The sequence below is a fragment of the Myiozetetes cayanensis genome, unplaced genomic scaffold (assembly GCF_022539395.1).
Source record: "Myiozetetes cayanensis isolate MyiCay16 unplaced genomic scaffold, myiCay2020 scf3, whole genome shotgun sequence".
Classification (NCBI taxonomy): domain Eukaryota; kingdom Metazoa; phylum Chordata; class Aves; order Passeriformes; family Tyrannidae; genus Myiozetetes; species Myiozetetes cayanensis.
Window position 1 is genome coordinate 5,876,347 of NW_026087521.1, and position 26,900 is coordinate 5,903,246.

The 26,900-nt window shown below is 43.4% G+C and overlaps 2 protein-coding genes across 4 annotated transcripts in view; one reads left to right on the forward strand and one right to left on the reverse strand.

Moving 5' to 3' along the window:
• Nucleotides 1–662: 662 nt before the first annotated feature.
• On the reverse strand, nucleotides 663–11,715 carry NUDT5 (nudix hydrolase 5). 3 transcript variants are annotated; one of them, XM_050325582.1, is made up of 9 exons: nucleotides 11,614–11,715; nucleotides 7,243–7,331; nucleotides 5,524–5,591; nucleotides 4,417–4,469; nucleotides 4,039–4,146; nucleotides 3,480–3,575; nucleotides 2,424–2,594; nucleotides 1,277–1,330; nucleotides 663–1,015 (listed from the first exon to the last, which is right to left on the reverse strand). In XM_050325582.1, exons 2-9 carry the CDS (start codon nucleotides 7,303–7,305, stop codon nucleotides 906–908), a joined length of 723 nt encoding a protein of 240 aa, XP_050181539.1. In that variant the 5' UTR covers nucleotides 7,306–7,331; nucleotides 11,614–11,715; the 3' UTR covers nucleotides 663–905. The 3 variants fall into 3 exon arrangements, with proteins under 3 accessions (XP_050181539.1, XP_050181540.1, XP_050181541.1); XM_050325583.1 differs by lacking the exon at nucleotides 11,614–11,715 and adding an exon at nucleotides 9,137–9,224; XM_050325584.1 differs by lacking the exon at nucleotides 11,614–11,715 and having other exon boundaries at nucleotides 2,424–2,534; nucleotides 7,243–7,541.
• Nucleotides 11,716–11,779: 64 nt separating this feature from the next.
• Nucleotides 11,780–26,900, forward strand: part of CDC123 (cell division cycle 123) — a 29,479-nt gene continuing 14,358 nt past the window's right edge. The window contains exons 1-8 of the mRNA XM_050325585.1: nucleotides 11,780–11,917; nucleotides 13,854–13,925; nucleotides 15,366–15,420; nucleotides 16,194–16,226; nucleotides 17,875–17,970; nucleotides 18,687–18,793; nucleotides 24,628–24,676; nucleotides 26,316–26,391. Coding sequence (XP_050181542.1) covers nucleotides 11,844–11,917; nucleotides 13,854–13,925; nucleotides 15,366–15,420; nucleotides 16,194–16,226; nucleotides 17,875–17,970; nucleotides 18,687–18,793; nucleotides 24,628–24,676; nucleotides 26,316–26,391 — 562 coding nt within the window. The 5' untranslated portion in view covers nucleotides 11,780–11,843. The remainder of the gene's footprint in view (nucleotides 11,918–13,853; nucleotides 13,926–15,365; nucleotides 15,421–16,193; nucleotides 16,227–17,874; nucleotides 17,971–18,686; nucleotides 18,794–24,627; nucleotides 24,677–26,315; nucleotides 26,392–26,900) is intronic.

The window sequence follows — 26,900 nt, forward strand, 5'->3', positions numbered from 1 at the left end:
TTCAGAGGCAAGGCTGATACTGGGGTGTGTTTGTTAAAACTCCCTGATCCTGAGCTTTCAGCAGTGCTGGCTGTTTACATGATTAGAAGCAGCCCACTGTGTGCAGATGCACTGAAGGTTGGGTTGGGAAAGATTTACCAAGAAGGGCTCAGACTGAGTGAAAGTGCAGCCTGGATACACCGCTGGTGGATGTTTCCTCAGAGAGGGAAAACTGCAAGGCTGAGCACTCTGGGGGCATGTGAGTGACCTCAGACCTTCAGCAGGATCCCTGGCTGGATCCCACACCGTGCTGGTCTGCACCAGTGGATGGAGGTTGTCACCTTTGTTGTCAGAGTCATTGTTTTCTTAGAGCAACAAACCAATTCTTTCTTTCGGGATGGTTTGGTTTGGGCTGAGAGAAGGTCAGTGGCCACAGAGCAGGTCAATGCCTGCCCCTCTGCTTCCCTCAGGAGGAAGCTGCAGATCACCAGGAGTTCTCCCCTCAGTCTCCCCTTCTCCAGGCTCTTTGAGTGCTGCTCTTTGTGTGTGTGGGAACAGAGCGTGGCTCCTCCTGCCACTTCCCTCCTTTGGAACACGGGGTATGACACCAACCACAGTTACCTTTGGCATCTTCCTCATACTTACCCACAAGTGCAGAAAGGAATGTAGTGAGAAACAAGCTATTCTGAAAATTAAACAGTGTTTTTATTATGGAGAGTCCGTCAAGGCTTGATAGAGCAGTTAGAAGAAATGCTTTTTGTCAGTTACACAATTCCAAATAAAAGTATCAGAATCGTTCCTACAAATACTTTTTTTTTTTTTTTTTTGCTCTACAAGTAAAGCAAAGGCCCTTGATTACAAGAAGAGTTGTGCTTCTAAGCCACCTGACTTGGGCAGTTTTCCACTAAGTTTCTCACTGTCCAGCTTTAAAACTTCATGAAGGGAACTTGGAGAGGTGTTTCTGCTGCACATTTCAGAGCCAGGGCGTAAGTGTAAACCCTGGCATCTACTGCAAGGTGTTCCTCTGCTACCAGCTCTGAAAACAAAACAAAACAAACTGTGAGGTGCTGTCAAGACATCTCTGCAGAAAAGGAAGTCCTTTACTAAACTGGAGATGTGTAGCATTCCAGGCAGGAATTCTCAGTGCCAACTCTCATGCCTGGTCAGGTCTCTCATGGCTTTTTGCTTATGACACAGTTACTCTAGGGTGAGAAACACTGTGAGGAGCTTGGAGAAGAAAAGCTAAGGGGTGCTTGAGGCTCACTTTGGGGCATTTCATGTGGCAGGAAGCCCTTACCATCAATTCTTTGCAGTAGGTCGTTCTTTGGAAGTGAAATAACCTCCACAAATTCTAGGAGAGAAGAAAAAAAATTTATGCACCCTTAAACCAGCGAACAGGAGAGAAATTCCCCGCAGTGCCTCCTGTTTTTTACAACTTAGAAGGGGAGAGAAACTGTCTCTGTGCTCATCACCATCCAAAAGCTGTGAGAATCTGTCAGAAAATGGTTATTAAAGGGGGTTATTAATGGGGGTTATTAAAGGCAGAGACTGGGGTCATTAAAAACACGTTTGGCAGAAAGAAGCTGGGAAACAGCTGCATAAAGAGTGTAGCTGACAGCTGAAAGGAGACAATGGAAAATCAAGTGGGCTTTTGATTGGCTTCTACTGGTACAGGAATGGATTGGAGATGCATTTCAAGACCAAACCAAAGGGTTTGTTCATGATTTTGAAGTTGTGCTGGCTTAGAGCTCCCCTGTCTCTCTGAATCACTTGTCTTTGGGGTTTGACCTACAGCTGCTGTGGGTTCAGTGAGTTGTGTTTCCCCAGATGCTGGTGCTGGAGGTGCAATACTTGGAAAGATAATTGACGTGATAACGGCCCACAGGAATTTTCATGTCTAGGCCAAAGTCAATCTCAGGCACATTTGATTAGGGTCAGGAGATTACTCAAGCACAAATAAAAAACCAGTTTTAACTGACATTTTCTAAGTAAAACTTGCCATCTGAAGATCACATTTGCCAATGGGAGCGCAGTCACATTACGTACCTCCCTCATCTGCAAGTGAAAAAAAAGCAGTAAGGTAAGGGATTTGAAACACACTGGAGTTTACAATTGAAAAGCATTTTGATAGCTGACTGATGCTGTAATTACTTCCAGAGTGAAGCTACAGCTGAGAGGAGTATGTAGGCTCTTAAGTGCTCATGGCCCTCACTGAGGTTTGGCACCAAAACGTCTCCTTCTGGCTGTGCCAACATCTGACACTTCCCATCTGGGCCTCCCCAGTGTGTCCCAAACAGAGACACACTGCTCATCTCAACTGCTGCATGTGATTTTAGGGACCTGCAGCATCCAAATCAGCTGGGACAGAAGAGATGCAGTGGTGGGGTCAGTTCTTTCAAACCCATCCTTTTGTTATCCTCCCGAAATTTTCAGAGGAGTGGCACCAAACTCACCAAGCTTTTGCTTGGGCCTCGTGTTCTCAGCCGCGTCTCCGTTAATGGTGACGCTCACGATGTGTGTGGTGCTGTTTGACACGCCTGGGTCCAAGCACAGAGCTGCCAAACAAGCACATGGAGAGGGGGCATTTTCCAAAGCAGGAGTCAGGCAACTTGTCACTGTAACAAAAGCTTTCACAGGAATGTATCTGATACCACAGATCATATTATTTGTCATGCTGGAAGAGCAGTGAAAACTTTGCTTTCACATGTCCTTAAATGTAACGTTTCTGTAACTCTCAGCTCTTTCACAGATCCCTGGTAAGGCTTGTTTTCAGCAGCTAAGTTTACTTTCCATTCCACAGACTGAAGATATAACTGTAAACTCTTATAGACTTCCTCAGTCTATTGGAGTCCAGTTTTACCATCACCTGCTCCCACCTCTGTCCCCAACATGCAGTTGTAACCAGTAACTGAGAACCAGGTCTCAACTGCAATGGCATTTCCTTGAAATCATATCCAAGTTACCTTTCTACCTTGTCAAGTTTGATTTCTGATCCTTGTTTTGCCTTCATTTCATTTTATGAATGGGATTGTTACCAGCATGGGACTGGCAACAGTCACATTCCAAAGGATCTCTGAATTTACTCCAATTATTCTCTCCTTCTTTCCAGTTGGAAAACCCGAGCCCTGTCACCTCCCCACAGCTGACAGGAGGGTGACCTCCACTCACACTGCATCATCGCAGCTGTTTTTCTTTTCTACCTAAGCTCACAGATGCTGTTCACACAAGTCCAGTAATTTAGACATTTATACTAAAATGCCAAATCACAGCTTGAATAACTGGGTTTTGTGCAGGATCCTGATCAATAGCAGTTTTCTCCCTACAGACATCCAGCTTTTACTTCAGCCCTGTACGTCCAGCAGAAGCTCAGCAACCGACTCACAAAGGACCAAGGCTTTGCTGCATAGATTTTACCTTTGGTTTACATCATTTTAGACATTTAGAGGGGCCTTCAAAGACAGAATTGGCTTTGGTGGGAAAATTAAAAAAAAAGCAAAGACCTGGAGTACATTCAATGACTTCCCCCTTGTACCCAGTTTCCTCCTCCAGCTCTCGCAGTGCAGCACTTGCTGCTGACTCGTTTTCCTCAATGAGGCCTGTGAGACAAATAAGACACAAGGATAATTAAAAGCCTACCACTTAACTGCAATAGCCATCCCAAGCTCTAATCAAGTGTTATGGAAGAGGTGAAACATCCTCACTCCCCTGTAGTATTTACAGAGGGATAAACTGAAGCATTAGGAAGGGTTCCAGCTCCTGGATTCATCGTGCTGCTCCTCACATCCCTAACTGATCATCTACAGAATCATCCCACCTTCCCAGGAAATGGCACTGATATTCTCATGAGGGAAAGAAGCTGAATGCTTCGACTCTTAGGGAAAGGAGAAGTGGAGAGAACTTTCTCCAGTTTGCTAAAACAAGCTCATTTTGTTTTCTTCATTATCAAACATTCCTATTTCGGAACAGCACACTGAGCTCAGCGCAGTTTTCCAGCTGACACTCCAAGCACATCCAAGCACTGAACTGTATGTGACTCATCCTAACGTTTCAGTCACTCACCTGCAGGGAATTCCAAGCAGTAGCCGTTGATTGGGGGCCTGAACTGTTTCACCAGGACAATGCAGTCGTAGTGCAGAGTCCTCTGTAGCACTGCAATCACCGCTACCCCTGCAACAGCCACAGAGCACAGACAGTGAGTGCAGCAGGGGGAGTGAATCCAACGATCTTGGGAAAGCACTCCTACCAGTGAGGGTCTGATTGTTCAGCACTGAGGCTGCATTTCATCAGCTCTGGGGTACAGCAAGCTCTGCCAAGCTACCTGTTCCACATCCTCACTCACTCAGAAACAGCTCAGCTCTAAGTCTGCGCCGTGAGTTTATCAGAAGAATTGCCACAGGAAAAAAAATGCCACCCAAAATAAAGCCACCAGTGTCTTACCATCAGCTGTGACTCCCTTCTTGTTGCCAGTTCGCTTTACAGTCTCCCAAGTTCTGGTTAACACAGAGGAAAGAACAAATGAACATGTAAGTCATCTTCTACCCTTGCTACTTCCATTTAAAAGCAAAATATATCATCACATGGTGAGGCCTCCTAAGAAAGCAGCTGCTCATGGGTCAGCCCTGTCATATACTATAAAATGTGTGGAGCATCATTTTATTTTGCCTGCTTAAAGAGGGAGAGAGAAAGTCAGTTAATTAATGATGGTTTAGATCACTAAACATAAGGAAAGACATAAATGACTGTCACAGAACAGGCAAGTCTTATAAAAGTCATCTTGGAAAAGAGCAAAATAAAGCAACTTATGTATAAAACAAGTCAGATTTTGAAGTACAATTTTGTAACAAGACCATGTGAATTCCATCTTTCATCTCCATAAGGTTTAGAGGGTGAGTTATGGACTTTCAGCTCAGCTGCTGGAGCATACAAGGAGCACACAGGCAAGGAGGACAAAAGCTTCTCTCTCTCAACATAAGCAGTGGGATGAATAAAAACCAAAAAAAATCCCCCAGCAATACAAATCCTTCCACAAAAGGTCCAATCTTGCTGATTCTAAGAGGATGTTTTGCTGATGGGACTAAAGCCATGGTGTCACCCCTGGATAAAAACAGCAACACTGAGGTGTACAGGATTGGACAGACATGATACTATACAAGGGGACATTAATTTGTCAGTACTATGCAAGATCCAGCACCATCAGCAGGGAAGAAGGAGCCCTTAATGAAGAACCAGAAAAGCCACAGGATGGACTGAGTGCCACAGCCTAGAACTGCCTCTGTGTAGCATCTTGACAAGGAGCTGGAAATGCAACACAATCCAAGGCTCAGTGTGCCCAAGAAGGATTTAGGAGCCAAATTCCACACGCCAGCACATCTGGTGGGGTGAGATTCCCTCCTCTGAACAGCAGGAATTCTAAAGGAAGTGCCCAGTGCCCAGCTCTCATCTCCTGTGGAATGATGGGTCTGTAATGCTCCTGTTCTCTGCTCTGGGGCCAGTCTGCACAGCTGAGAACATTACAGGAAGCTGAAACACCACACAGGCAATTACCTGGTTTTCCCAAAGGGATCAGTGTAAGTTGTTTCTTCAAGCTTCAACCATTTTCTTTCTGCGATGACCTAAAACAAAGAATTCTTTGTTAAACACATCATAAGATTAATCCCAAAGATTCGGGGGCTATTTGAGAGAAACAACACAGCTATTTTTGGATTCTTTAGAGGAAAAAAAATTCAGCATCACAATAAATGCAGGAATGTGCAAGGTACATACCTGTCCTGTCAGGATTTCTGAGAGCTGCTGGCTGAGTTCTTACCACTAACACCATTTTTTTATGTGATTCACTTAAAAGGGAAAAATCCCTTAGGTATTAGCCCAGCAGTTCACTTCTTTTAATGTAACTTGTTTTAGAATGAGTTATTTCTATTGCTTTGAGTATTGCTTTGATGAGCAAATAACATCTGCTTTGCTTACAACAGCCTGACTGGGCGTTCCCAGGAACAGGAGGAATGAAATAAAATCAGCTGCCACTTCCCTGGAAGAAGCTGTTCCAACATCAGACCACCATCAGTCACTGCTGAGTTACAGAAGCACTTCTAACAGAAAGGCTGGTGGCAGAGGCACCAGGCAGGGGAAAAACTTCCCTGTATTAAGCCCACAAAATGCCTGAAAAACCTAAATAGCCTAAAGTATGTAAAATCCAATTATAAACTGCTGGTGACACCAAACCCCACAATATTTCAAAAGAGGATAACAAAGAGACATTATAAAAACGAACAAACAAACATAAACCAAACCAACAAAACCACAAAAAATACCACAAACAAAACCAGACAGAATAAAATGAAAATTCTGCCTGCAGGAAAACAGGTCTTAGCAGAAAACACAGAAAGGTTTCAAAAATGAAGCCCTTAATGCTTGAGATATATTCATATTAAAAAAATATCCAAGGGAAAAGACCTAAATATAATCCAAACAAATCTCTTCTTTCCTGAAAAGGTTTTGTACCTTGAAACCTAAAGAAATGACACGACTCCGTTCACTCCAAGGAAGAATAAATAGAAGAAACTACATTTGTGTTGTAACAACAGTGTGAGGCTGCTGCCAAACCTGCCTTAACACCAAAGATTAACTTTTAAGAATTCACTTAAAAGGGAATTGAAACAAATAGAGGCAGCTTAAATTAGGGTGAAAGTGCTCCTAATAAGCACCCAGAAGTACTCCCAGAATCCTTCCTCAGGACCTGATATTAATCTTACTACTTCCTCACTCATGTCTTTAGACCAGCAATTATCTAAATTCAGAGCCTTTCAGAAAACATGAAAGGTGGTACAATCCTAAACCTTAAGGAAACTCCCAGTGGTTCTTCTCAAAGGAACAGAAAACAAGGCTGAGTTTCACGACCCTCTGATTTGTAAGGCCTCTCAGAAGTACCAGCATTATTTCTGAACACTGAAAACCTCCTGAACAGACAATACAAGAATCAGATGCATAATCTGAAACAAAAAGCAGCAGCTTAAAATGCTGTAAGACTGTAGGTTTCTCTCCCCCCGCTGAAAATCTGTATGATTATTTCCACCAAGAGAAATGTCACCCCTTTTAAACTCCCTGCCCATCAGGAAGAAGTGTTCTGTCCATTGAAACGATTGTTACAATCACACAGCATTTACAGCACTTTGTTCTCTGCACTCACAAACACTCTGATCACTCTCAAATAACTGTTATTTAACAGTTATTTAACAACACCACACGTCAACCCCAGGCATGCTGTACCTCTTCCTTCACCACGAACTGTTTGGCTGTTTTTGGACCTTCTGTGGGTTCCTCAGCTGCCATTTTCAGCAATGTCAGGCTTTTCCCCCCTGTGCAAAGTCCAGATATACATGAAACTAAGTCAATATTTGATGTCAGTGTAAAGTTAAAAGGTTCATGTCTGCATTCTAAAGTAGCAAATGTGGCTCGCTGGAGGAAGCCAGGGACGTGTGATGGCAAGTTCAATTCACATTTTTGGCTCCACCCAAAGGTTTCAGAGTCCAATAACCCAAAGGAGAAATGTAAATTTGGATCAAATCCCTGACTTGCACTGTTGTAATGGTCCTATCAGCTGCTACGTATCTATGCTGGCTGAAGACACCCTTCTTAACTACTCACATGTCAGACACACACACAGACAAAGTTCATCCCCTTCAGTCAAATCGTTTCATTCTGGTCTGGGTGAAATGCTCTGCCAGCAGAGTGTGGATAACAGGACCACACATTTCACTGTGGAAGTGGGAAAAAAACCCTTCTACCAAGAGGATTTCAGGGGTGAAAGCTGCCTGCTGTGAAGAATCAGGACTAGAACCTACCCCCACCTTACACACATCCCAAACAAACACGGAAACGACTCGACCTTCTGCCAAAAACCAAGGTCAAAGAGCCCCACGTGTGTTGCAAGTGCAGGAGGCACGTGGAGCTGGTGACACCAGAGCAGGGCAGTCTCTCACTGGCAATGCTGTGCCCAGCACCCTGCAAAGGGCAGCTGAAATATCTGCCCAAAGCACTTTCAGCACAGAGACTCACACCAGGGAAGCTCATCGCTGTTAAGTTGGAATCCTGGAAATCATCGGGAATCATAAAGCAAAAGCCAGTGAGAAGCAGCAAACCAATTTAAACCCTGGGAGAGACAAAGATGTCCATCCTCCATACCATTAACTTTCCATGAAGTCAACAGGAATCTTTCCATGCTCCAGCTATGGTTTAATAAGGCTCTGTGTGGCCTCTAGCAATGAACACAAGTGTGTGAAGACCTTCTCTGTCACACTAAATTTTAGCACTTTCATTTTTCACTCCACCTTTACCCTTTTACGATAACATCTACTGCATATTTGTGAAACATGGAAGAGCAACAACCAGCTTTCTTAATTCCAAGAAGTAGTTAAAAGGAATAGGTAGTAGTAAACATTTCTGTTTATCAGCAGGAGTAAAACCAACCTACATAAATCCACTTCCTCAGCCTGCACACAGGGCAGGCTCTTCCTCAGGACACTGGTTTTGGATGAAGCAGGTCATCAAGGCCAAACATTCAGACTGATTTTATGTAACACAAGCCTTGAAAAGAAACCCTGACCTGCTAACCCCAATTCTGTTCCTTCAAAACCACGTTCTATAGTCTTTTCTTAAAGCAATGAAGCTCCATCTCAAAGCTATGCAGGTTTATTATCTACCTTACTGCTGTTTGTATGAAAAACTGTTCAAGAACCTCACTTGCTTATCTTCCAATTTCTACGCCATGTTCCCAAAGGTTCCTGGTCACCCAGAGGAAGCAAAGGAGGCTCTGTGTGATGCCTGAAATATTAAGCCTTAAAAACATAAAAACCTCACAGAGCCAGCCACAACAAATTCACCTCCCACGTTTGGACAGAATTACAGCCTTTTGCACTGTCAATATAAATACACCAGAGGAGTAGGTAGAGAACCTCACTGAGGTTTTTTTTTGGATGGGACTGAGTAAATCTTCCTCTTTTAGCCTCTCCCTCACAGGAAATCCTGTTCCATGGATCACACTAATCCTTTACAGAAGCTTACAGGTATCAGTGTCTCTCTCTCAAACGTGGATTACCACAGCTGTTCCCCAAATCCCACAAGCACCTGTAGCAATGGTTTGTACAACAGGATTAATACTCACCTACATCAGTTCCAAAAACATACTAGAACCTCATCTCACGGCTTTTCAACACAGCTTGCTCTCTGCTGACAGATTCAAGGGTGACTTGCTACTTAAAATAACAAAAAAATATACAGTTTCAGTCGTTTGAATTACCACTAAAATCTAAAATGGGTGAGCACCTCAAAGAGAGAGGAGACTGATCTATCTCAGCTTCTGCAGTTCGGGCCTCCTCCACAAGTGGGTGCAGTAACTCTTTGTGTAGCGTCATTTTTAAAAGTTCCACCAAAAAGCAATTTTTTCCAAATTCAGTTGGCTGTAAGAAGTGAGAGCTGTGGCTGTTATGAAGCTGAAATGGTTAAATTTGGTTAAACAAGGGCTGCAGTTCTGGTAGCTCACGCTGGTCGTGCTGTCAAGGGTGGCAACCCCTCTTGTTCATGAACAAAATCAGCTGCGACTGAAAATTGAATTTAACACCACAGTGTGTCTAAAGCCCTGATTGCCTTCAGAACAGACCTTGTCTTCCAGCCCTCTGACAGGAAGGTTCTTCTTCTCTCTCACAAAATTCCCAGTGCATCATTTGAGTTAAAAACACAAGGCAGCTCACACAGCAGCCTGGGAACCTGGCTGGCTTAGGATTACAGGAGCTCTAAGAATATACATTTTTAATAGTTATCAATGCAATCCTAAGAATATATCACAACACTCACATTTATCAGCTGCCTTCACGTGAAGCAACAGCACTCAGACTATAAATTATGGGGAAAAACAAATGGTTTTGGCCCAATTCTGCTTTCTCTAGCAATTTCTGTGGCCAGTGTTACAGGCTTTTGCTGGCAAATCATGCTACTTCTTCCATTTATTTCATGTTGGGGTCAAACTCAGTCATGCACAAGGCATGCCATTTATAAAACATGTAACTTTATTCCCATTGCTTATTCCTTTATTGAGTGCCTTCCTTTGAAGTCAACATCCAGTCATTCTACAGCTTAAAAGTTATCCTTCCCAAGAGTTAAAATCTTAAGCCAGCTGAGGCCTGTGAATCAGCTTAAAGAGAAGCCAAGGTATCACAACTGTACTCTAATATTAACCCTTACATATGGTTATAAATCATATATATGGATCAGCTTTTCTAAATCACTTTTCAGAAGACATTCTCTGATCCAAACACACATCCCAGCTGACAGCACCCAGATCTAATGGAAGCTCAGCAGTGGTGTCCTAAAGCAAGCTCAAGATTAAAACAAAATACAGGTTCTCTTATAAATAACCTGCAAAGGGGACACTGGCAGTGTTTTATGCACGATTTACCCAACAGCACTTTGAGATACGTGTGCTGATGACAAACATCATTAAAAGCTCCCAAGTCGCTTTAAACTTGTGACCGAAACAAAAAGCAATTCTAGAAACAAAATCAATTAATTTGCAGAAGTCGATGGGAGAAAGGGAGAGGGAGAAAAGGGGTGTGTGTGAGGGGGAATGTTTCATTTTTGTCGTGGTATTTCTCAGCACGGGCGACCCGCTCAGTGCCAAGTAAAACATGGAAAAATAACTGCAGGACAAACAGCAACAACAAGGACTATCTCGCATGGGCAGAGGAGGGTTATCAGTATCTTTACGTTGTTATCAAACTCCCAGACAGCTGTGAGGGCTGGGGGAGACATTCCCAAAGAGCAGACGGGAGAGCGCATGAGGGAACAATGCCATGCAAGGGGACACACACAGGCACGGAGACGACAGCAGAACCACAAGGCTTAACAAAAGAACACGTTACTCAGTTATTACTTGACCTGGTTATTACTTGACCTGGGAGAAAGCAAAATGATGGAGTGGTTGATGACAAGCTCAACACGAGCTGGCAGCCCAGAGATCCAAAGTGTCCTGGGCTGTGCCAAAAGGAGCAGCAGGGCAAGGGAGGGGATTCTGCCCCCCAGCTCTGCTCCGGTCAGACCCCACCTGCAGAGCTGCGTCCAGCTCCGGAGTCCCCAAAGTAAGAAGGACATGGGACTGCTGGAGCAAGCCCAGAGGAGGCCACACAGCCGAGAAGGGGACTGGAGCACCTCCGCTATGAAGGCAGGCTGTGAAATTGGGGCTGCTCAGCCTGGAGGAAAGAAGGCTGCGTGGAGACCCCAGAGCACCCTACAGTACCTGAAGGGGGAACAGGGACTCTCCATCAGGAGCTGTAGTGACAGGACAAGGCGTAATGGATACAAACTGAAAGGGGGGAACTTTAGGTTAGATATCAGCAAGAAATTCTCCCCTGCGAGGGTGGTGAAACACTGGCACAGGTTGCCCATGGAGGCTGCGGATGCCCCAACCCTGGCAACGTTCAGTGCCAGGCTGGATAAAGCCTCAAGCAACTTCCTCTAGTGGAAGGCGTCCCCGCCCGTGGAATGAGCGAGATCTTTTACGCTCCCTTCCAACCCGTTTACGCTCCACGACTCCACGACACAACTCCATGCAGGGGGGACAGACAGGCACAGAGACGACAGCAGGACCTAAGAGAGCGAGGCGTTAGTCGGCGGTTCGGCGGCTGGGGCAGAGCAGCGGGGAGCGGCTCCGCGGGCAGCTCTGAGGGGGCTGAGGCGGGGCCGGGCCGGGCCGGTGTCCCCGCGATGGCGCCGGGCGGCGCCGGGAGCTGCGCGGGAGGTTCCGGGCCCGGCCGGAGCTTCCGGGAGCGGCCGCGCTGAGGGGCGGGAGGAGGAGGCGGAGAAAGAGGAGGAGGAGGATGAAGAAGGAGCAGGTGGTGCACTGCCAGTTCTCCGTGTGGTACCCGCTCTTCAAGGCCGTCACCATCCGCAGGTGAGGGCGGCGCGGGGCCGGTGTGTGGGGCTGGGTGGGAGCCGTGCTGGCAGAGGGAGGGGGTTCTGCCCCTCCGCTCAGCCCCGGCGAGGGTCTCCTGGGGTGCCGTGTCCGGCTTCTGGGCTCCTCAGTGCCAGAGGGACGCGGAGCGCCTGGGGCGGGTCCAGCGGAGGGGAGTGAGGGCGATGAAGGGGCTGGAGGGAGGATGATGAAGGGAATTGTCTCACGAGGAAAGGCTGAGGGAGCTGGGCCTGTTCAGCCTCGAGAATCGCTGAATGGTCTGGGTTGGAAGGGACCTTGAAGATCGTCTTGTTCCAACCCCCTGCCCTGGGCAGGGACACCTTCCACTGGACCAGGTTGCTCCAAGCCCTGTCCAACCTGGCCTTCCAAGGATGGGGCATCCACAGCTTCCCTGCATAACCTCTACCAGTGCTTCACCACCCTCACAGTAAAGCATTTCTTCCTAATATCTAATCTAAATGTACTCTGTTTCAATTTGAACCCATTCTTCCTTGTCCAGTCACTATCTGCTCTTGTCAATAGTCTTGCCCCATCTGTAAGTTCCTTCAGGTACTGTAAGGACTCAGAGGTGACCTCATTAACGTGTATAAACATCTAAAGGAGGGTGTCAGAGGATGGACCAGGCTCTCCTCAGTGTTACCCAGCAATAGGACAAGAGGGAAGGGGCAGAAACTGATGCCCAGAAAGTTCCAACTGAGTATGAGGAGGAACAACTTTCCCATGCAGTAACAACGCTGTGATTCGTGCAGTACAGCAGATTTCCCAGAGAGGCTGTGGAGTGTCCTTCACTGGAGATATTCCAGAAGTGAACACAATCCTGTGCAATGGGCTCTGGACACAATCCTGTGCAATGTGCTCTTAAGATGACCCTGCTTGAGCAGGGAGATGGGAGCAGATGTGGGACCACACTGTGGTCTGTTCCAGCCTGACCTGTGATTCTGGGGGGCTGGGCTGGGTTGGGAATGGGCTTCTGTTGAGACAGGTTTGGGTTAGATAGAGGGGACCCATGCAGGGCAGATCTGGGATGGAGGTGGGGAAGGCTCGATCAGGCCATCAGCTGGAGTCCCCAGAGCTGGGGTCTCATCCCTACACCCTGAGGGGGTGTTTTGGGCAACCCTGGGGCACTCCAGATACCCCTGTACTCCCTGCTCTCCTGGTGGGATTCCATGCTGAGCACCAGCTGATGGCCATACTGCTCCTGCTAGCCACATCCTACTATCCACGCTGCTGTTCCTACTTAAAGAATTTGTGGCTGAATAGGTCCAAACCAATTGGCTGACTTGTGTGTTTCTGTGTATTTCTGGAAGCCTTAGGGAATTCTGCAGTTTCTCAGGTGCCGCTGCAGGTCACGGGATGGTTACAAGAACTACCAGTAACTCAGGAAAGTCAAGCTTGAGGTAGTTGCGTTGTTGGATCAAAAAGTGCTGACATCAGGCTTTTAGTAATCAAAGTATTAGGTCTTTTGTGGTTTTTTTAAGGTTGAGCACAGGCTTATTTTTGGTAAGTTTAAGGATAGCCCTGCATTTTTGGAGCATTAGGATGGTATAGGCTAATTTTGGTTTGGATCTCAGAAGGGAAACCTTTAGTTTCACCAACGTGTTGTCTCCTCACAGGCCACACACACTTTAACTTTAGAATTTCTTAGAGCTTTGAAGGAATGAGGCATTTTTATGTATTTCATCTATAACTTTTGTCTCTCTGTCCTGTACTTCCCTGGAGGGAAAACTGGCATTGCTTTTTGGGTAAGGGATAAGAGGGGAGGAAGAGAATTGTTTTTTCATAGGGTTAGAGGATGAAACGGTGTTATTGAAAAAGAAGTGCTGTTAAAAAAACAAATTCTTTTGTTCAACTAGCTTTTATCCTAACAAGTAATATTAATAATAAGATATTAAAGAAATTTTCATGTTTCTTCCAGTGTTATTCTTCCCCTGCCAGAGAATGTGAAAGAATATTTACTGGATGATGGAACGCTCGTGGTTTCCGGAAGGTAAAGAAAAACATTTTGCATTTTACATTTTACCATTTTCCATTCATAACCCTGTTTTGCATACATATTAGTTTGGAGGCTTGACCTGTCCCACACCATTCCCGTGCCAGCTGCCTTAGCCAAGGCTGAAGGGATATCACCTGAGTTTAATTCTCAATAGAATGAACTGGGAGTTTACATCTCACAGACCAACCAGGCAGGCTGTGAGTGAAATGAGAACTGTGTCTAATTTATCAGCTATCAACTTATTTAAAACCAGAGCTGTTTAACCACCTTGTAATGAGGAAAGGTCTTTTTTAATTTTTAAATTCTTTTTCATTAAAGGGTATCAGGGAAATCAGAACTGGTTTTTAAACCATTTTGGATAGGAAGTTGTATTGTCACCTGCTTATGTAGAATTGTGCAACTTCTTAGTAGCAGCTGCTTTTTTTAATAAGCCTTCAGAAAAGCTGAATTTGAGGGTTTGACTTTACAGCTGTGCTGTACAAACAATTTCTGCTGTCTTTAATGGAATAATGGGCAGCTGTATGAGTGACCTAAATTATAAATGTAAGATGTTGCCAGTTTAAAATCCCTTTTGGGATCCCCTCCTGATCTTCAGTGAAGCAGGGTTTGACCTCCAGATCTCAGAAACTGGGCTGAGAGTTCAGTCCCTGTGGAAGTGCATGGAGGGACTGCACAGACTGGGCTTGTTAGAGCTGACTTTTGGTAGGGGTGTACATTTGATCCCACCCTGGTTTGATGGGAATAAGTCTTCAGGAGCTCCTTTAAGATCCTTTAGGATCCCAGTTATATTGGCTAAAGAACTTCAAAAGTCACCCAAAGCTTCAAGGGAATATTTGCAATCAGGTGTTTTAGTGTTTACAACAGATCTCACCTCTGTGGGAAAAGGAGCTTTGCAGGAAGAAACTAATGGCAGTTTATCCACTTCCCATAGGAATTGTGTGCAGAGAATGAGGACATTTTCTGCTCAGAATCAGAAATGCACAGGCCAACATCTGAAACTCAGGTGTTACAAGTTTTTAATTCGTAGTTAAAAAGGAATATGGAGGCAAAGCATAATTTAAACTAAACTTGTTACAAAAAAAGAAAGTTTGTTTGATTTGTGCTTCTGTCAGAGTACAGTAAACTTGGAAAAGAATAATTAATAAATAGGGTGTTGAAAAGCTTTGATTAGGGTGCTTTTAGAAGAAAAAAATGATCTGCTAATTTGAAAGAAGCAAAGTGTTTATGGGAGAGCCCAAGCCTAGTGCAGGGTGTTCAGGCTTCAGTTTTCTGTCCTGGTTTGCTCTGATGTTTCTCTGCCAGGAGTTTTGAGGTTTGGTCTTCTTATGAAAACATTTGTTGATCAACAGCTGGAGATGCTGTGGAAATATAATGGATATGGTCAAGTCAAACTCCAGTGCTTAATTTTTTTTTCCTGTGAATTTTTTGTTTCAGAGAAGATCCACCAAGCCATGCTCAGGAGGGCAGTGATGACACAGAGGAGATACAGGTCAGTGTAAAATGCAACTTAATGTCAAGTCTCTTGAGAAAAATACGAATGTATAACCTTTTCTGCATAACTGTGGGGGAGGAGAGTCCTTCTTGGAAATAATAATCATGTGGTAGTTGCCTTGGAAAACATGGAAACATCATTATTTATGCTGTGACATCAGGGAAGGTTTAAAAGGTTTCTGTGCTCTTTCACAGGAGACTTTTTTTATTTCTTGATAATTGCATTTGTAATAATGAATGGGGAATTTTGAAGGATATTGGAATCGAACTTAATGCTGTTCCATGCCCTGGGAAATTAGAAGGAGGTAATTCAGGAACCAGTGAAAGCTTCTGAGGCCATAATAGGTCAGAAGAACATTTTAGAAGAAAAACAGTGAAAGATGTTGTAAGTACCAGGTGACAGAAGAATGATGAAAAAGGAATAGAAGTGAAATGAACTGGATCATGGGCCTAAGGATGGGAGTGCTGGAGTCAAGCTTTAGACAGGGAAGACTCTGAGTTTTGAAGTGTCCCAACTTTGTGGTATAAATCACAATTAAAATATATAGGTGTCTTTTTTCCATACTTTTAGAATAACACTAATGCTGAATATACAGTATTTTTCCTGTCTTAGTTTACAGGCAAAATAATGAGAAGTTGGTGATGTTATGCTCTCTGGGTCAGTGATTTGATCTGTGTGTTGTAGGAGCTGCATAAATCCTGATCTTCTCTTAAATTATAAAAGATGTCCCAGGAAACCAGTAACCTTTGATTTGTTCTTATTTTTAACAGTGGTCAGATGATGAGAACACTACAACACTTAAGGTAAGGTCCTATAAAAGCCTGACATGGGTTTGTCAGCAGGTTTGCTTTTTGCAGGCCTTGTGACACAAAACCTGTTGCTGGTCAGCTGTGTTTGACATTTCTCAGACCATTGTGGATGGGTGGCAGTGTATGAGTCTGGAACTTCCAAAAAGTTTTGCTGGCTCAATTTGATTTAACTAAAAATAAACCGCTTTTCTTCATCCCCAACAATCACACACTTGTTAGACTATAGGAAATGAGCTGAAGTGCAGCTCTAAATATAGCTGGCTTTCATTTTCACCACTTTGAACATCTCCCAATTATTTAATCAGGCTAGATGCAGGGAAAACGAAGCCCCTGCAGCTCAATTTTCACAGCTCTTCTCTGAACGTGCCATTATTTCCTCCTAAGTGCATTTATTCCTACCATTCTTTTTTTTATTTTTTCCTGTCTTTATGGTCTCTTTGCACTGTGCCTGGCACAGGATCAGGATCATGATGGATGCAAAACAGGCTTCCTTGATCTTTTTTTTTGCATCTTTTTTTGAAACTTGCCTCCCTGCCCCCTTCTGTATTCTGAGGAAGAATTTGAATCCAGGAAGCTCTAAACACAAAGAAAAATAAGAGAAGCACTTTTTTCCAGTTTTCCAAGTGTAGCTTCCAAGGGAGACCAGGTGATGTACCAAGGAAAAGTTCAGAATATTTGAAGTTCAGTCCAGGTCACTGCACTAAAATGTGAGAGGGTTTTTCAAGTGTTTGCATCTGGGGAGGCTGCAGTTAAGGAGATGCCAAAAGGCACGAGGTTTTTTTGATCACTTGTGTGACTGTGAGGGCTTTGTTGTTTTAGAGACATCAGTTACCTTTGGCCTAGAAGTTATCTTTGAGTTGAGTTTAAAAGTACTCAGGCAGTATTCTTGCTATAAATCTTATCACATGAAAAATCTCTGATACAACTGCTCAAAATCCTTTCACATGATTTTAAAGGTCAACAAGGTTTCTTTCTATAGCACCACATTCTGAGTGGAGTTCAGAGCATCCTGAGGAATTTTCCCCCCTCATCTTATGTGTTTAATGTTCTTTACAAGGCAGGGTTTCCTGGTTCAGCCTTTGCAGTGTGTCCTCTGTTTTGAGTCAATATATTGTTAAGGCCTAATTTAAGAGCTGATCAGTTAAAGTATTACTAACAAGGTTTTATAAAACTAAAGCTTAAATGAGGAGCTGTTACTCAAATTGCCTGTGAGTTGATAGAGATGCTTAATTCTAAAATAACTTTTTAAGTCTAAATATTATTGGACCATATTTGTATACAATAATCTACCATCCAGTATGAAACAATAGGTAAGTAATTAACGTTTGTTTCTTTGACATTTGTTGCAGATTTTGTGATCAGTGTTACAAAGTTTCGGGTTTTCTCCTGAAGTTCCTGGTACCTGTTAGTGATGAGAGTCAGAACTAGAAACATTTTCAGTTTTCTCTGACTGAAAGAATGTCAGATTTGTTTATTAAGTAATTTATTTCCACAGAGACATTATTTTTTAGGGGGGGGTCCTGCTGATTTGGGACATGTTTATTTCTTCTGCAGTATGTATTTCTAGTGGTATTTAGAAGATGGCTCCACTTCACTATTAAATGTCTTGAAATCAATATTTTTGTTGTTTTATTTCGTTTAGGCACCAGAATTCCCTGAGTTCACATCTAAAGTTGAGGAAGCAATAAGTTCCTTGGGTGGAAGTGTTTTTCCTAAACTTAACTGGAGTGCTCCAAGGGTAAGAATGGTGACTCCCAAAACTTGTAACAGATGTTGTCAGGTGGATGTTTGTTTGTTTGTTTGTTTGATCTCAATGCATTGGAAAGAAGAACAGATGAGTGGTTCTGATAAAGGAAGAAGTGATAGACAAGATACCAGTGGAGTGTGACAGAGCAAACTGGTGTGGTGGGTTAAGAGCAGGTGGTGGTGGTGCAGGTTTGGTGATGTAAGGCAGCACTGACTTCCTCACCTAAAACCCTGTGTCCTGATCACAGATACAGTGTGATGGTCAGGCTCTTCTTATTCAGGGTACTGGCTGAAAACTGCCTGGGGTGAAGATGAAAAACCCCACATTTTTAAAGAAGGCAGTAAACTTCCCTCCAGTTATATTTAGGTCCTCAAACTATACCACAGGGATGAATTCCCCCAAATATTGCTGTATCATGTTCTCAAGAGACACTGTGTTCAATCAGGCATTCCAGGAAAGCTCCTGGAAGCAGTAAGGCAAAAACTTAGGTTTTAAAATGGGTTTACTCTGCTTTCAACATGGTATTTGTAAGAAAACCAGTAACTATTGTGTCTCTTGTAACAGCTAATGAAGTTTTCCCCAAAATAAAAAAAACCAACAATTTTCTGTGTGTATTTCAAATATTGTGTAATATTCAGATCCATCTTCAGCTGCCTTCCTTCCTGCTGGTAAAGGTGCATTTCTGGCTGATCTCCTGCTTTGTTTAGGATGCCTACTGGATAGCAATGAACAGCTCTCTGAAATGCAAAGCTCTCAGTGACATCTTCCTCCTCTTCAAGAGTTCAGACTTCATTACTCGTGACCTCACTCAGCCGTGAGTAACATTTCTGGTGACAGAATTATTTATACCCAGCCAAAGAAAAAAAAAAAAGGCAGAGCAGGGAGATGTTAAAGTAGCACGTGCAAAATGACACTGTGGGCTAAGACCATTTTTACTGACTTGCTTTCCACACCACGTGCCTTTCAAGTTTCAAAGCTGTTGAGGTTTGTGTGGCTGCCTGGAAGAGGCCTGAAACTTCTGCTAACATATTTTTAGAGCTCCTTCTGAACCCAGGTTCTCACACCTCTTGCAACAAATGCATTCCAGGACCTGTGACTGAGGAAAGTTACAGATAAAATTACAAACATGATGTGCTTTTATCTGCTCACGTGAAAATTGTACAGGAGCAGTTTCCTCCTGTAGTACCTGCATCTGATTGATTTATTTCACTCATTTCTAAAATACAGCATTCTTCTGAGAGAAAATGAAATTCCTGGAGTTTAATACTGCTGTTACTATAATACTATTTTATTTTTTTTCAGACAAACAGAATTTCAAAGAGAAAGGGCAATCCATGGCTTGCTATCTGAGAGCTTGTTTTCCAGTAGTTAGTCAGCACTTATTTCTGTTACTGCAATATTTAGGAGACTCAGTCAAATGCAGAATCCTTGCTCTGGGTGCCTTAGGGAGGGGTTACCAAGAGTAAGGGTCCCTTTGTCAAGTGGTTTATGACTTGACAGAAATGTTCTTGTTCAAAGTGTGAAACCAGCTGCATTAATGCCATGCAACTGCCTTCTTTATTATTCCTGCAGCTCTCTTTCCCACTTTGTTGATAGATAAAAACCCAAGAAGGGATAGGCAGCAGCACCTCGTCCTTATCTCTGCATTTCTGGAGTGCTAGTGAGGCTGCCAGGCCAGTTCTGGTGGTGGGTTTGATGTCCTGTCTAACCTGCAGCCTTGTGAGGTGCAGGAGAAGAGTCTGAGGAGGAGGGGAGAAGATGCTGGAGTGAGAAGACAGTTTGTAAAGTATGTTGGGCTCGGGAGCCAGCTGTGAGATTGAGAATTCCTGATTCTGGGATCACAGAGAATGAAAGGGATGGGGAGGTGAGAAATCTGTAGTTTACATTTCAGAGGTGAGTAAATAGTGATTCTCAGAACACTTTGGTGCCTCACCAAGGAGCTGCTTTTCATGGTTTCCTCTAAAGGAGAAGTGGGCTCTCTTGGGGGATGGCTTCTCAGAGGGTTGAGTGCTAAAATTTAACATCTCCTTTGTTGTAATGGTTTCAGGACTGGGTTTTGTGCATCTGCAAAGAACTGCACACTTTGTATCAACCCTTTGTGACTGTTAAATAACACAGGTCTTGTATTCTACCATCCTCATGTATAAAGAGGTTCAGCAAAAAGTACCCTGAGCTCCTTGGCAACCCAGTGTTCAGCAGATCCCACTTGAAGGGTGGCAGCTCTGTGTGTGTGTTCATTTGTGTGGCAGAGTGAACTGATCCAGCCACCTTCACTGACAGTGAAATCAGGGCATTTTCTGGCAGGTTTCATCTCCAGTCAGGTGTGAGTGCCTGAGCTGTTCCCCTTGCCCTCTGCAGCCAGCACAGACCTGCTGGTGGAGGCAGTGAGGACGTTCTGGTTCCCGTAGTGTGAGAATTCCCAGCGTGGGTGTCACCTCCAACCGTCGGTGGTTTCTCCTGAAGTTCACCCCAGCCTAAGAGCAGCCTGAGCAGCCTGGAACAGGCACAGTCCCTTCTGCTGCCCCTGCTGTGGGAGAAGAACCTCCAGCAGAAAGGCAACACCTCGAACTGCAGGGGCACAGTCCATTTAGAGATCCTTGTCCTGATGAGACCACACCCCCAGCAGATCAGCACAGCTCACCTAGTGGGTGGTCAATAAGTAAAGGTTGTGACAGGATTGTGGTAAATCACCCTGATCTCTGTGTGTCTTATATTTTATGAATATTTTGTACTTGATCAAAGCACGTATTATTGTCCAGTCTGTGCATGGTATTTCTAAATTACTAAGTTATTGGTACAAAATGTCCCCAAACAGTGGAATGATTATTGCTAAATCAGAACAGTGGTCTTCCTTAATTATACTATTGATTGGCTGCCAGTTTCCTAGCCCTTACCAAGCAGAAATTAAAAATATAGCTGGCATAAGAACCTGAAGTGCTGAACAAATGAAAATTGCATACATAATACATCCAAATCCCTTGGAAGGGCTACTTGGAGGGAGGATAAATGCATTTTATTTCTGCTTCTTTCATTAATTCTCAGCATGGTCTAAAAGTTTCTTGCCTCGCATAAGTAACAGCTGAAATGCTGTTTACCCTTTTTGTTGTTGTTTTGTTTTCTCTTCAATTGTATGAACTTAAAAATCTGCTTCATGGGTCATGATATGGTAAACATTTTCCACTGGTAATTTGCAGATCTGGTTTTTAACCCAGAAATTGAAGCCAGTGATGTGAGACTTGAGGCAAACCTCTTACATTGCCTTTCCTTCCTCTCCCATTCCCTGTTTGCCTCCCTGCTATCAGTCTGTACATTGTTCACAAAAAATCTCGTGGGTGGTGTGATCCTTAACTTTTCAGCTTTTAATCTGGCCTTTCAGAAACTTAGCGTTGTGGATGTGTGATTAAAAAAAAAAAAATCCCTTTCTAAGTGGGTTTTCTGATGAGGGATTAAAACTCCTCTTTTCAGCAAAAATCCCTTTAAAGCCTTGATGGGTGTTTTGGTTTAGAACACAGTTTTCTTCCTTAGAAGAAGTCAGAATGGGTGGACTATGTCTTATTAAAACATGAGTGATTGCCCACCTTGAGACTGGCAGAAATGAGCAATATTTCTAATGATGTGATAATGGCCCTTCAATTAGAAGATAAGGCTGATATCGTGCTCATTAATAAACCGTACAAATGTTTCAGAGATTGTCCCTGTTCTAAATGCTAGAGAGTTCTTTATTTTTCCAGTTGTTTAATAATCACAACCACAGAAGTGAAATAAGTCTGGTGATTTTAGCAAAGCAATGCAGAGAACTTCTTTTGCAGGGCCTGCCCTTTGACTTAGGACAGAGAGTCGGCACGAGGCACATTTTTAAAATTTATTTAGGTGTTTATCAGAGGGCTCTCAATACTGAACTCTAAAGAAATGATGAAGCTTTCCTGAGATGTGGAGGAGCAGCCTGTGTTCTCCCAGCAGAACACAGGAGGCAGTGTTGGATCATGAAGATGTGCCTTGGCACTCCAATAGCCAGAACAGAAGCTGTTGGCTCAGGCTTTAATTTAACCTGTTTCAAGGAAGGCAGTTACACATGAGAGGAGGTAGAAAATGAGGCCTTTGATGATGATTTTTTATTTTTCTTGAGGTTTTACTCTCACCCCGTTCTTCTGAGCAATTTACAGTGTGGTAAAAGATCCTCTTTTGAATGGTGCTTGAATTTCCTATTTCTTTTAGTCCTTTAAGTTTCAGGAAGGTTCAATATTCAAGGAATAAAGATACAGTTCAAAGGCTGTTAGAAGTTTCTCCTTTGATTTTTTTTTTCTTTTTTTAATTAAGGTTTTAAAATAAGCTATGAGATGATAGCAGGGAAGTGTCAGGTACAGAATAAATTTTACAATTCTCATCATATTCGTAATAATTCCTAATTATCCACAGAATACCCTCAGTGATTTGCAAATGAGTTCATGGCTTTCTTAGCAGGGTGGGTACTGGGGATATTGCAAACTTTCTTGAAATTGCTCTTCTCAGTGTTGAGAACTGAACTACACAGTGGCTTAGTATGTCCTGTGGTCGAGAATATGCATTTAGAGTTTTAATCCAACTGCTGCATGAAAAGAGACCTTGATCCTTCTGCTCTTGACAGTATAAATCTGTAAGGATAAGATTTAAGTATAAATCTGTAAACAAGCTGTTGACCACAGCACAGGCCTGTAAGCAGAAGAGTTTGATCCCTTCACCCTTAACAGTAGTCAAAATGACAGTTTTCAGAGGTTTCAGAAAATACAGCCCGAATGTGTCTCAATTTGGGTTTCCTGAAGTCTTTCTGATTGTTCTTTCAAGTACCTCCAGAGCCGAGTAGGATGTGGGTTAAAAAAAACCCAACTAGTCTTTTGCCTCTGGAGATCAAAGGGCCACCTGTAACAGATTAGCTCAGATGGGTCTAAACAATTAATGCTGCAATGAGCTGATAAAAACTATAAAATTGCAGCCTCAAGTTGCCCAAAATTTAAGCCCAGAACAGGATGGTAGTAATGTGCTTTTGCTGACAAATCCTTGGGGTGGCACCCAAGGATTTCATGTTCTGACTTACAAGGAAAGAGGAAGTGTCTTTCCCCACACAGCTCTTGTCCAAAACATCTGAGGGTTGAGTTAGGAGATAGTTTTGATTGTTCATCAGGCTGGAGTTTTCTGAGTGCTGGAAAAGCCTGTGTGTTGTAGGACTGAAGCAGATTGCAGGTACCCCACTCTCAGGTAGGGAAGTCTGAGAGGCAGTGCAGGTCAGAGTGTGCAGAGACTGTAAACCCCCTGTGCTGGACTTTGGCTGCCTTTTTATATATTGTTTATTTTTGCTTTGTGTGTGTGTGTGGGGGGGATGTTTTCCTCAGGCGTATATTCTAGTAAGGGAGGAATTCTGAGCCTCAAAACTGTGAGCTCTCACGGTTTTGTTTCTCTTGCCTCGACGGATCTTAAACTGCAGGGAATCCAAACTCGAGCTGAAGGATGTTATCTGTTTACACAGGCTCACAGATATATATGATGTGTTTGATCACAGAGCTTTTGGAAAGCTACTGCCCTACTTTTCTGGGTGTTGTGGATAATAAAGTCTAGACTAAAATGTGTGAAGTGGATTTCTGCTGGCAGCTCCCAGAACGAGCTCTTACAGTCGCACTTCGCTTCCATGGGCAGCCAGGACTTACACACACAGTGCTTATGGGAGACAGGGGACACTTTTGGGTTGCTCAGTGAAGTTCCCTGCCAAGAGGAGATGGGATAAATGTTGCATTTAGGACTCTTGCTCAGCAGTGACCCTTTGCACAGTTCTGTGCGCCTGAGGAGTTGGTTGCCAAGAAGGTCGGGGAGTAGAACTGGAAGGAAAATGCACGTTCTGCTGCAAATTCCCTCTGGAAGTTACAGAATTTATTGCAAGGTTTGCTGTAAGAGGCACATGGAAGTTAACTTGGGTTATGACTGCCTCCATTCTTGATAGTGTCTGAAAGGAGACACACAGAGTCAGCTACTCACAAGGGACAAAACCTTGACATCTGCTTGCAGTTATGGAAATAGTTTTGTTTATTCCCTCTCTCTCAAGAGATTTGTAAGAGTATTTCTTAAGGCTCTTAATTTAGAAAGATCCTGTGCTGTGGAATCAGAAGTGCTGAGCAGCAGCGCTGTTTTGCATCCTTTATTCATGGAAATGAGCTGCTGCAAGGCACGATGATGTGTCTCTGTTGTGTGCTTTGGGAAGTTAAACATTAAAAGTACTGGGGAAAACATGCTGCAATGAAACTGGATTAGATTGCTCAAGTTTATCTGGTTCTTTGAGATTTCAGTTATACCAACATAACGATGCAAAGGGAAAGGAGCAGCACTATTGATTCAAACCGAAATAAATCAATAGTGAATAAACACTCACGTTTTGGCCTTGCCCCTGTCCAGATTTAAGTGCTTCCAAATTGCAGGAGAAGAAAAGAGGTGATTTTCCCCCTTCTCCCCCCATTAATTGTCAGAAGGAGGTTTGTTATTAATGTATTGCATTTACTTGGGTTTTACATATTGGAAACAGTTTAACAGTAGTTTTTGTGATTCTCAGTTTGGGGTTATTTTTCTCACTGTGGCTAAAATATTACACGTAAAGCAGATTTTGATGCCCGTGCCTTGCTTTTCCAGGTTTATTCACTGTACTGATGATTCCCCCGATCCTTCCCTGAACTATGAGGTAGGACTCTTTGCATGATTCCTAACTAATTTGAACAGAATGCTCACGGCCTGGGTGCCGTTTGTGCCTGGGTGCACGTCCCTAAAACGTGTCGTGTTTGTTTTATCGGCGTTGCTGGCGCCGTGAGGGGGAGTCTGGGTAAGCACTGCGGGTCGGAAGGAGTTCATTTAACTGCAGATCAGGTGAGCTCCAGTGCAGCCTTGTGAAGCTTCCTGGCAATTTCCTCTCACGTCTGTCAGGAGGGATGGGCTGAGTAGCTTTTTGACAGGAAGGACAAGCTGAGTAGCTGAAAGCCATAAATTCTTGATGGTGTGCTGCTTGTGAACATCACCCTGAGGTTACTGAGGGGAAAACTCGCTGCAGTGGCTGGGGACACCCTGCACTGAACTGTTCTGTCATATCTTGTTTCATATGTTTGTTACCAGATTAAAATGTTCAGCTAGACATGCTTTAAACTGTGAGCATGGAGCTACTGCTTTTATGGCAACATCTAGTCATCTCTCTAATAATAGCCTTTATGTAAATATAACATTTGTCATCATCTTGTGGGCTTAAAGGACTTTGGAAAAGTGAATGAACCCTTTTATTTTATTTTTTTTAAAGCACTATCAAGTTTGCTTTAAAGATACAGGACATGTGAAAGCTGGAACAAAGAGTTCCATGTTTACAGAGTAGTTAGGAATGTCATCTCTGATTACTGACGTTTTTCTGCTGCAGTCCAGGGGTGTTGGGAGTTTCCATTATCCAGTAGCAGTAACTGGGGCCTTCAAAAAAATGGATCCTTCCGAATACTTCAGCTTAGGAAATGCAGAAACTTGAGGAAGTGCCAGAGAGATGCTTTAATTACCAGGCAGTCTGTCCTATGGACTATAATAGTTTGCTTTCTATTTCTGTCCCGTGTCCTTGTTTTAACTGGTTTGTGCCTTCAAAGGCGTCACAGAGCTCTGCTTGGGTGTGTACCAGAATAGAGGTTGATTTGGATAAATTTAATTCTGCTCATCAGCTCCTTTGACTGGGGAGCAACTTTCTGCCAATTCCATGACAGAGCTGTTGTGTTGTACAGCAGGGTTTTTATTTTCCATGCTTTATCAGTAATGTAACTTGGAAGTTGATTCATAAACGATTTGACGGTTATAAATACTGGGGAAGAGCATGAGATGATTAATTAAGGTCGGTAGGGGCCTCAGGAGGTCTTTAGTTCATTCTCATGCTCAAAGCCAGGTAAGAGTTCAGATTGGCTTGCTTGGCATTTTATCAAGCCTGGTCTGAAAAGCTCCGTGGGTGGAGGCTGCACAACCTCCATGAGGGAGCTGTTCCAGTGCCTGACAGTGCTCATGGGGAAAACATTTCTTGTGTGCAGTGGGAATCTTTCTGCTTTAGACTAGTTTGGACTAGATGGTCTTTAGAGGTGCCTTCCAACTGAAAGCATCCTGTCATTCTCTGAAATGGATATTAGGTCTAATTGCTTGGAAGGATTTGCTAAAATGATTATGTGAACTGCGGGTTAAGATTGTTTTGCTTTCTTTTGTTGTAGGTCATTTACCACTACAGCAGAACTGTAGATGTAGATGTGTTGACAAAAAGTCACCTGTTACCTTTCTGAGATGATAATATTTTGTTATTTCTTTTCCCTCTACAGCTTGTTCTTCGCAAATGGTGTGAACTAATCCCTGGTGCAGAATTCAGGTGTTTTGTCAAGGAAAACAAGCTTCTAGGTAAGGATGTTCTTAGACAAATTTATTAGATGAAGTTCTGAGTAGTTTCTCTGATTCCTTGAATGAGAGCTAAATCTGAAGACAGGTCTTGCTTGTCACACCTCATTTCTGAAATTAATGGTTTCTCCTTCCTGTAATTTAAAGTGTGGCGTGCCACATTTCTCTATCCATTGCATTTGAAAGCCTGACAGCACAGCACGCTCACCATTGCAGGGAGAATATTCTTAATTTAATTGTTAATTCAGAGGCTTCACCCAGAGGCTGTTTTGTGAGTGATTCTTTTATATTCAGGAGCGAATTGCAGCGTGAATACAGAGCCAATTGTGTGTTGTGCTGCTAAGACACGACCCCATGTGGATACTACATGCAGAAAGCTGGGGAGGTCAGAACATCTCCACAGGTGCCTGAGGTGTCTGAGTTCATGTTATGATCAGCGTAGCTTAATCAGAAAACCTGTTGTTCTGTTCCTCTGGTTCCAAGTCCTAAATGTAAAACATTTCAAGTGGCAC

Coding starts and splice junctions, on each gene's coding strand:
- NUDT5 (XM_050325582.1), bottom strand. CDS start 7,305: ATGGCAGCTGAGGAACCCACAGAAGGTCCAAAAACAGCCAAACAGTTC. Junction 4,470..5,523: donor GATCCCTTTGGGAAAACCAG/GTAATTGCCTGT, acceptor TGTGTTAACCAG/AACTTGGGAGACTGTAAAGC. Junction 1,016..1,276: donor CCTACTGCAAAGAATTGATG/GTAAGGGCTTCC, acceptor TTTTGTTTTCAG/AGCTGGTAGCAGAGGAACAC.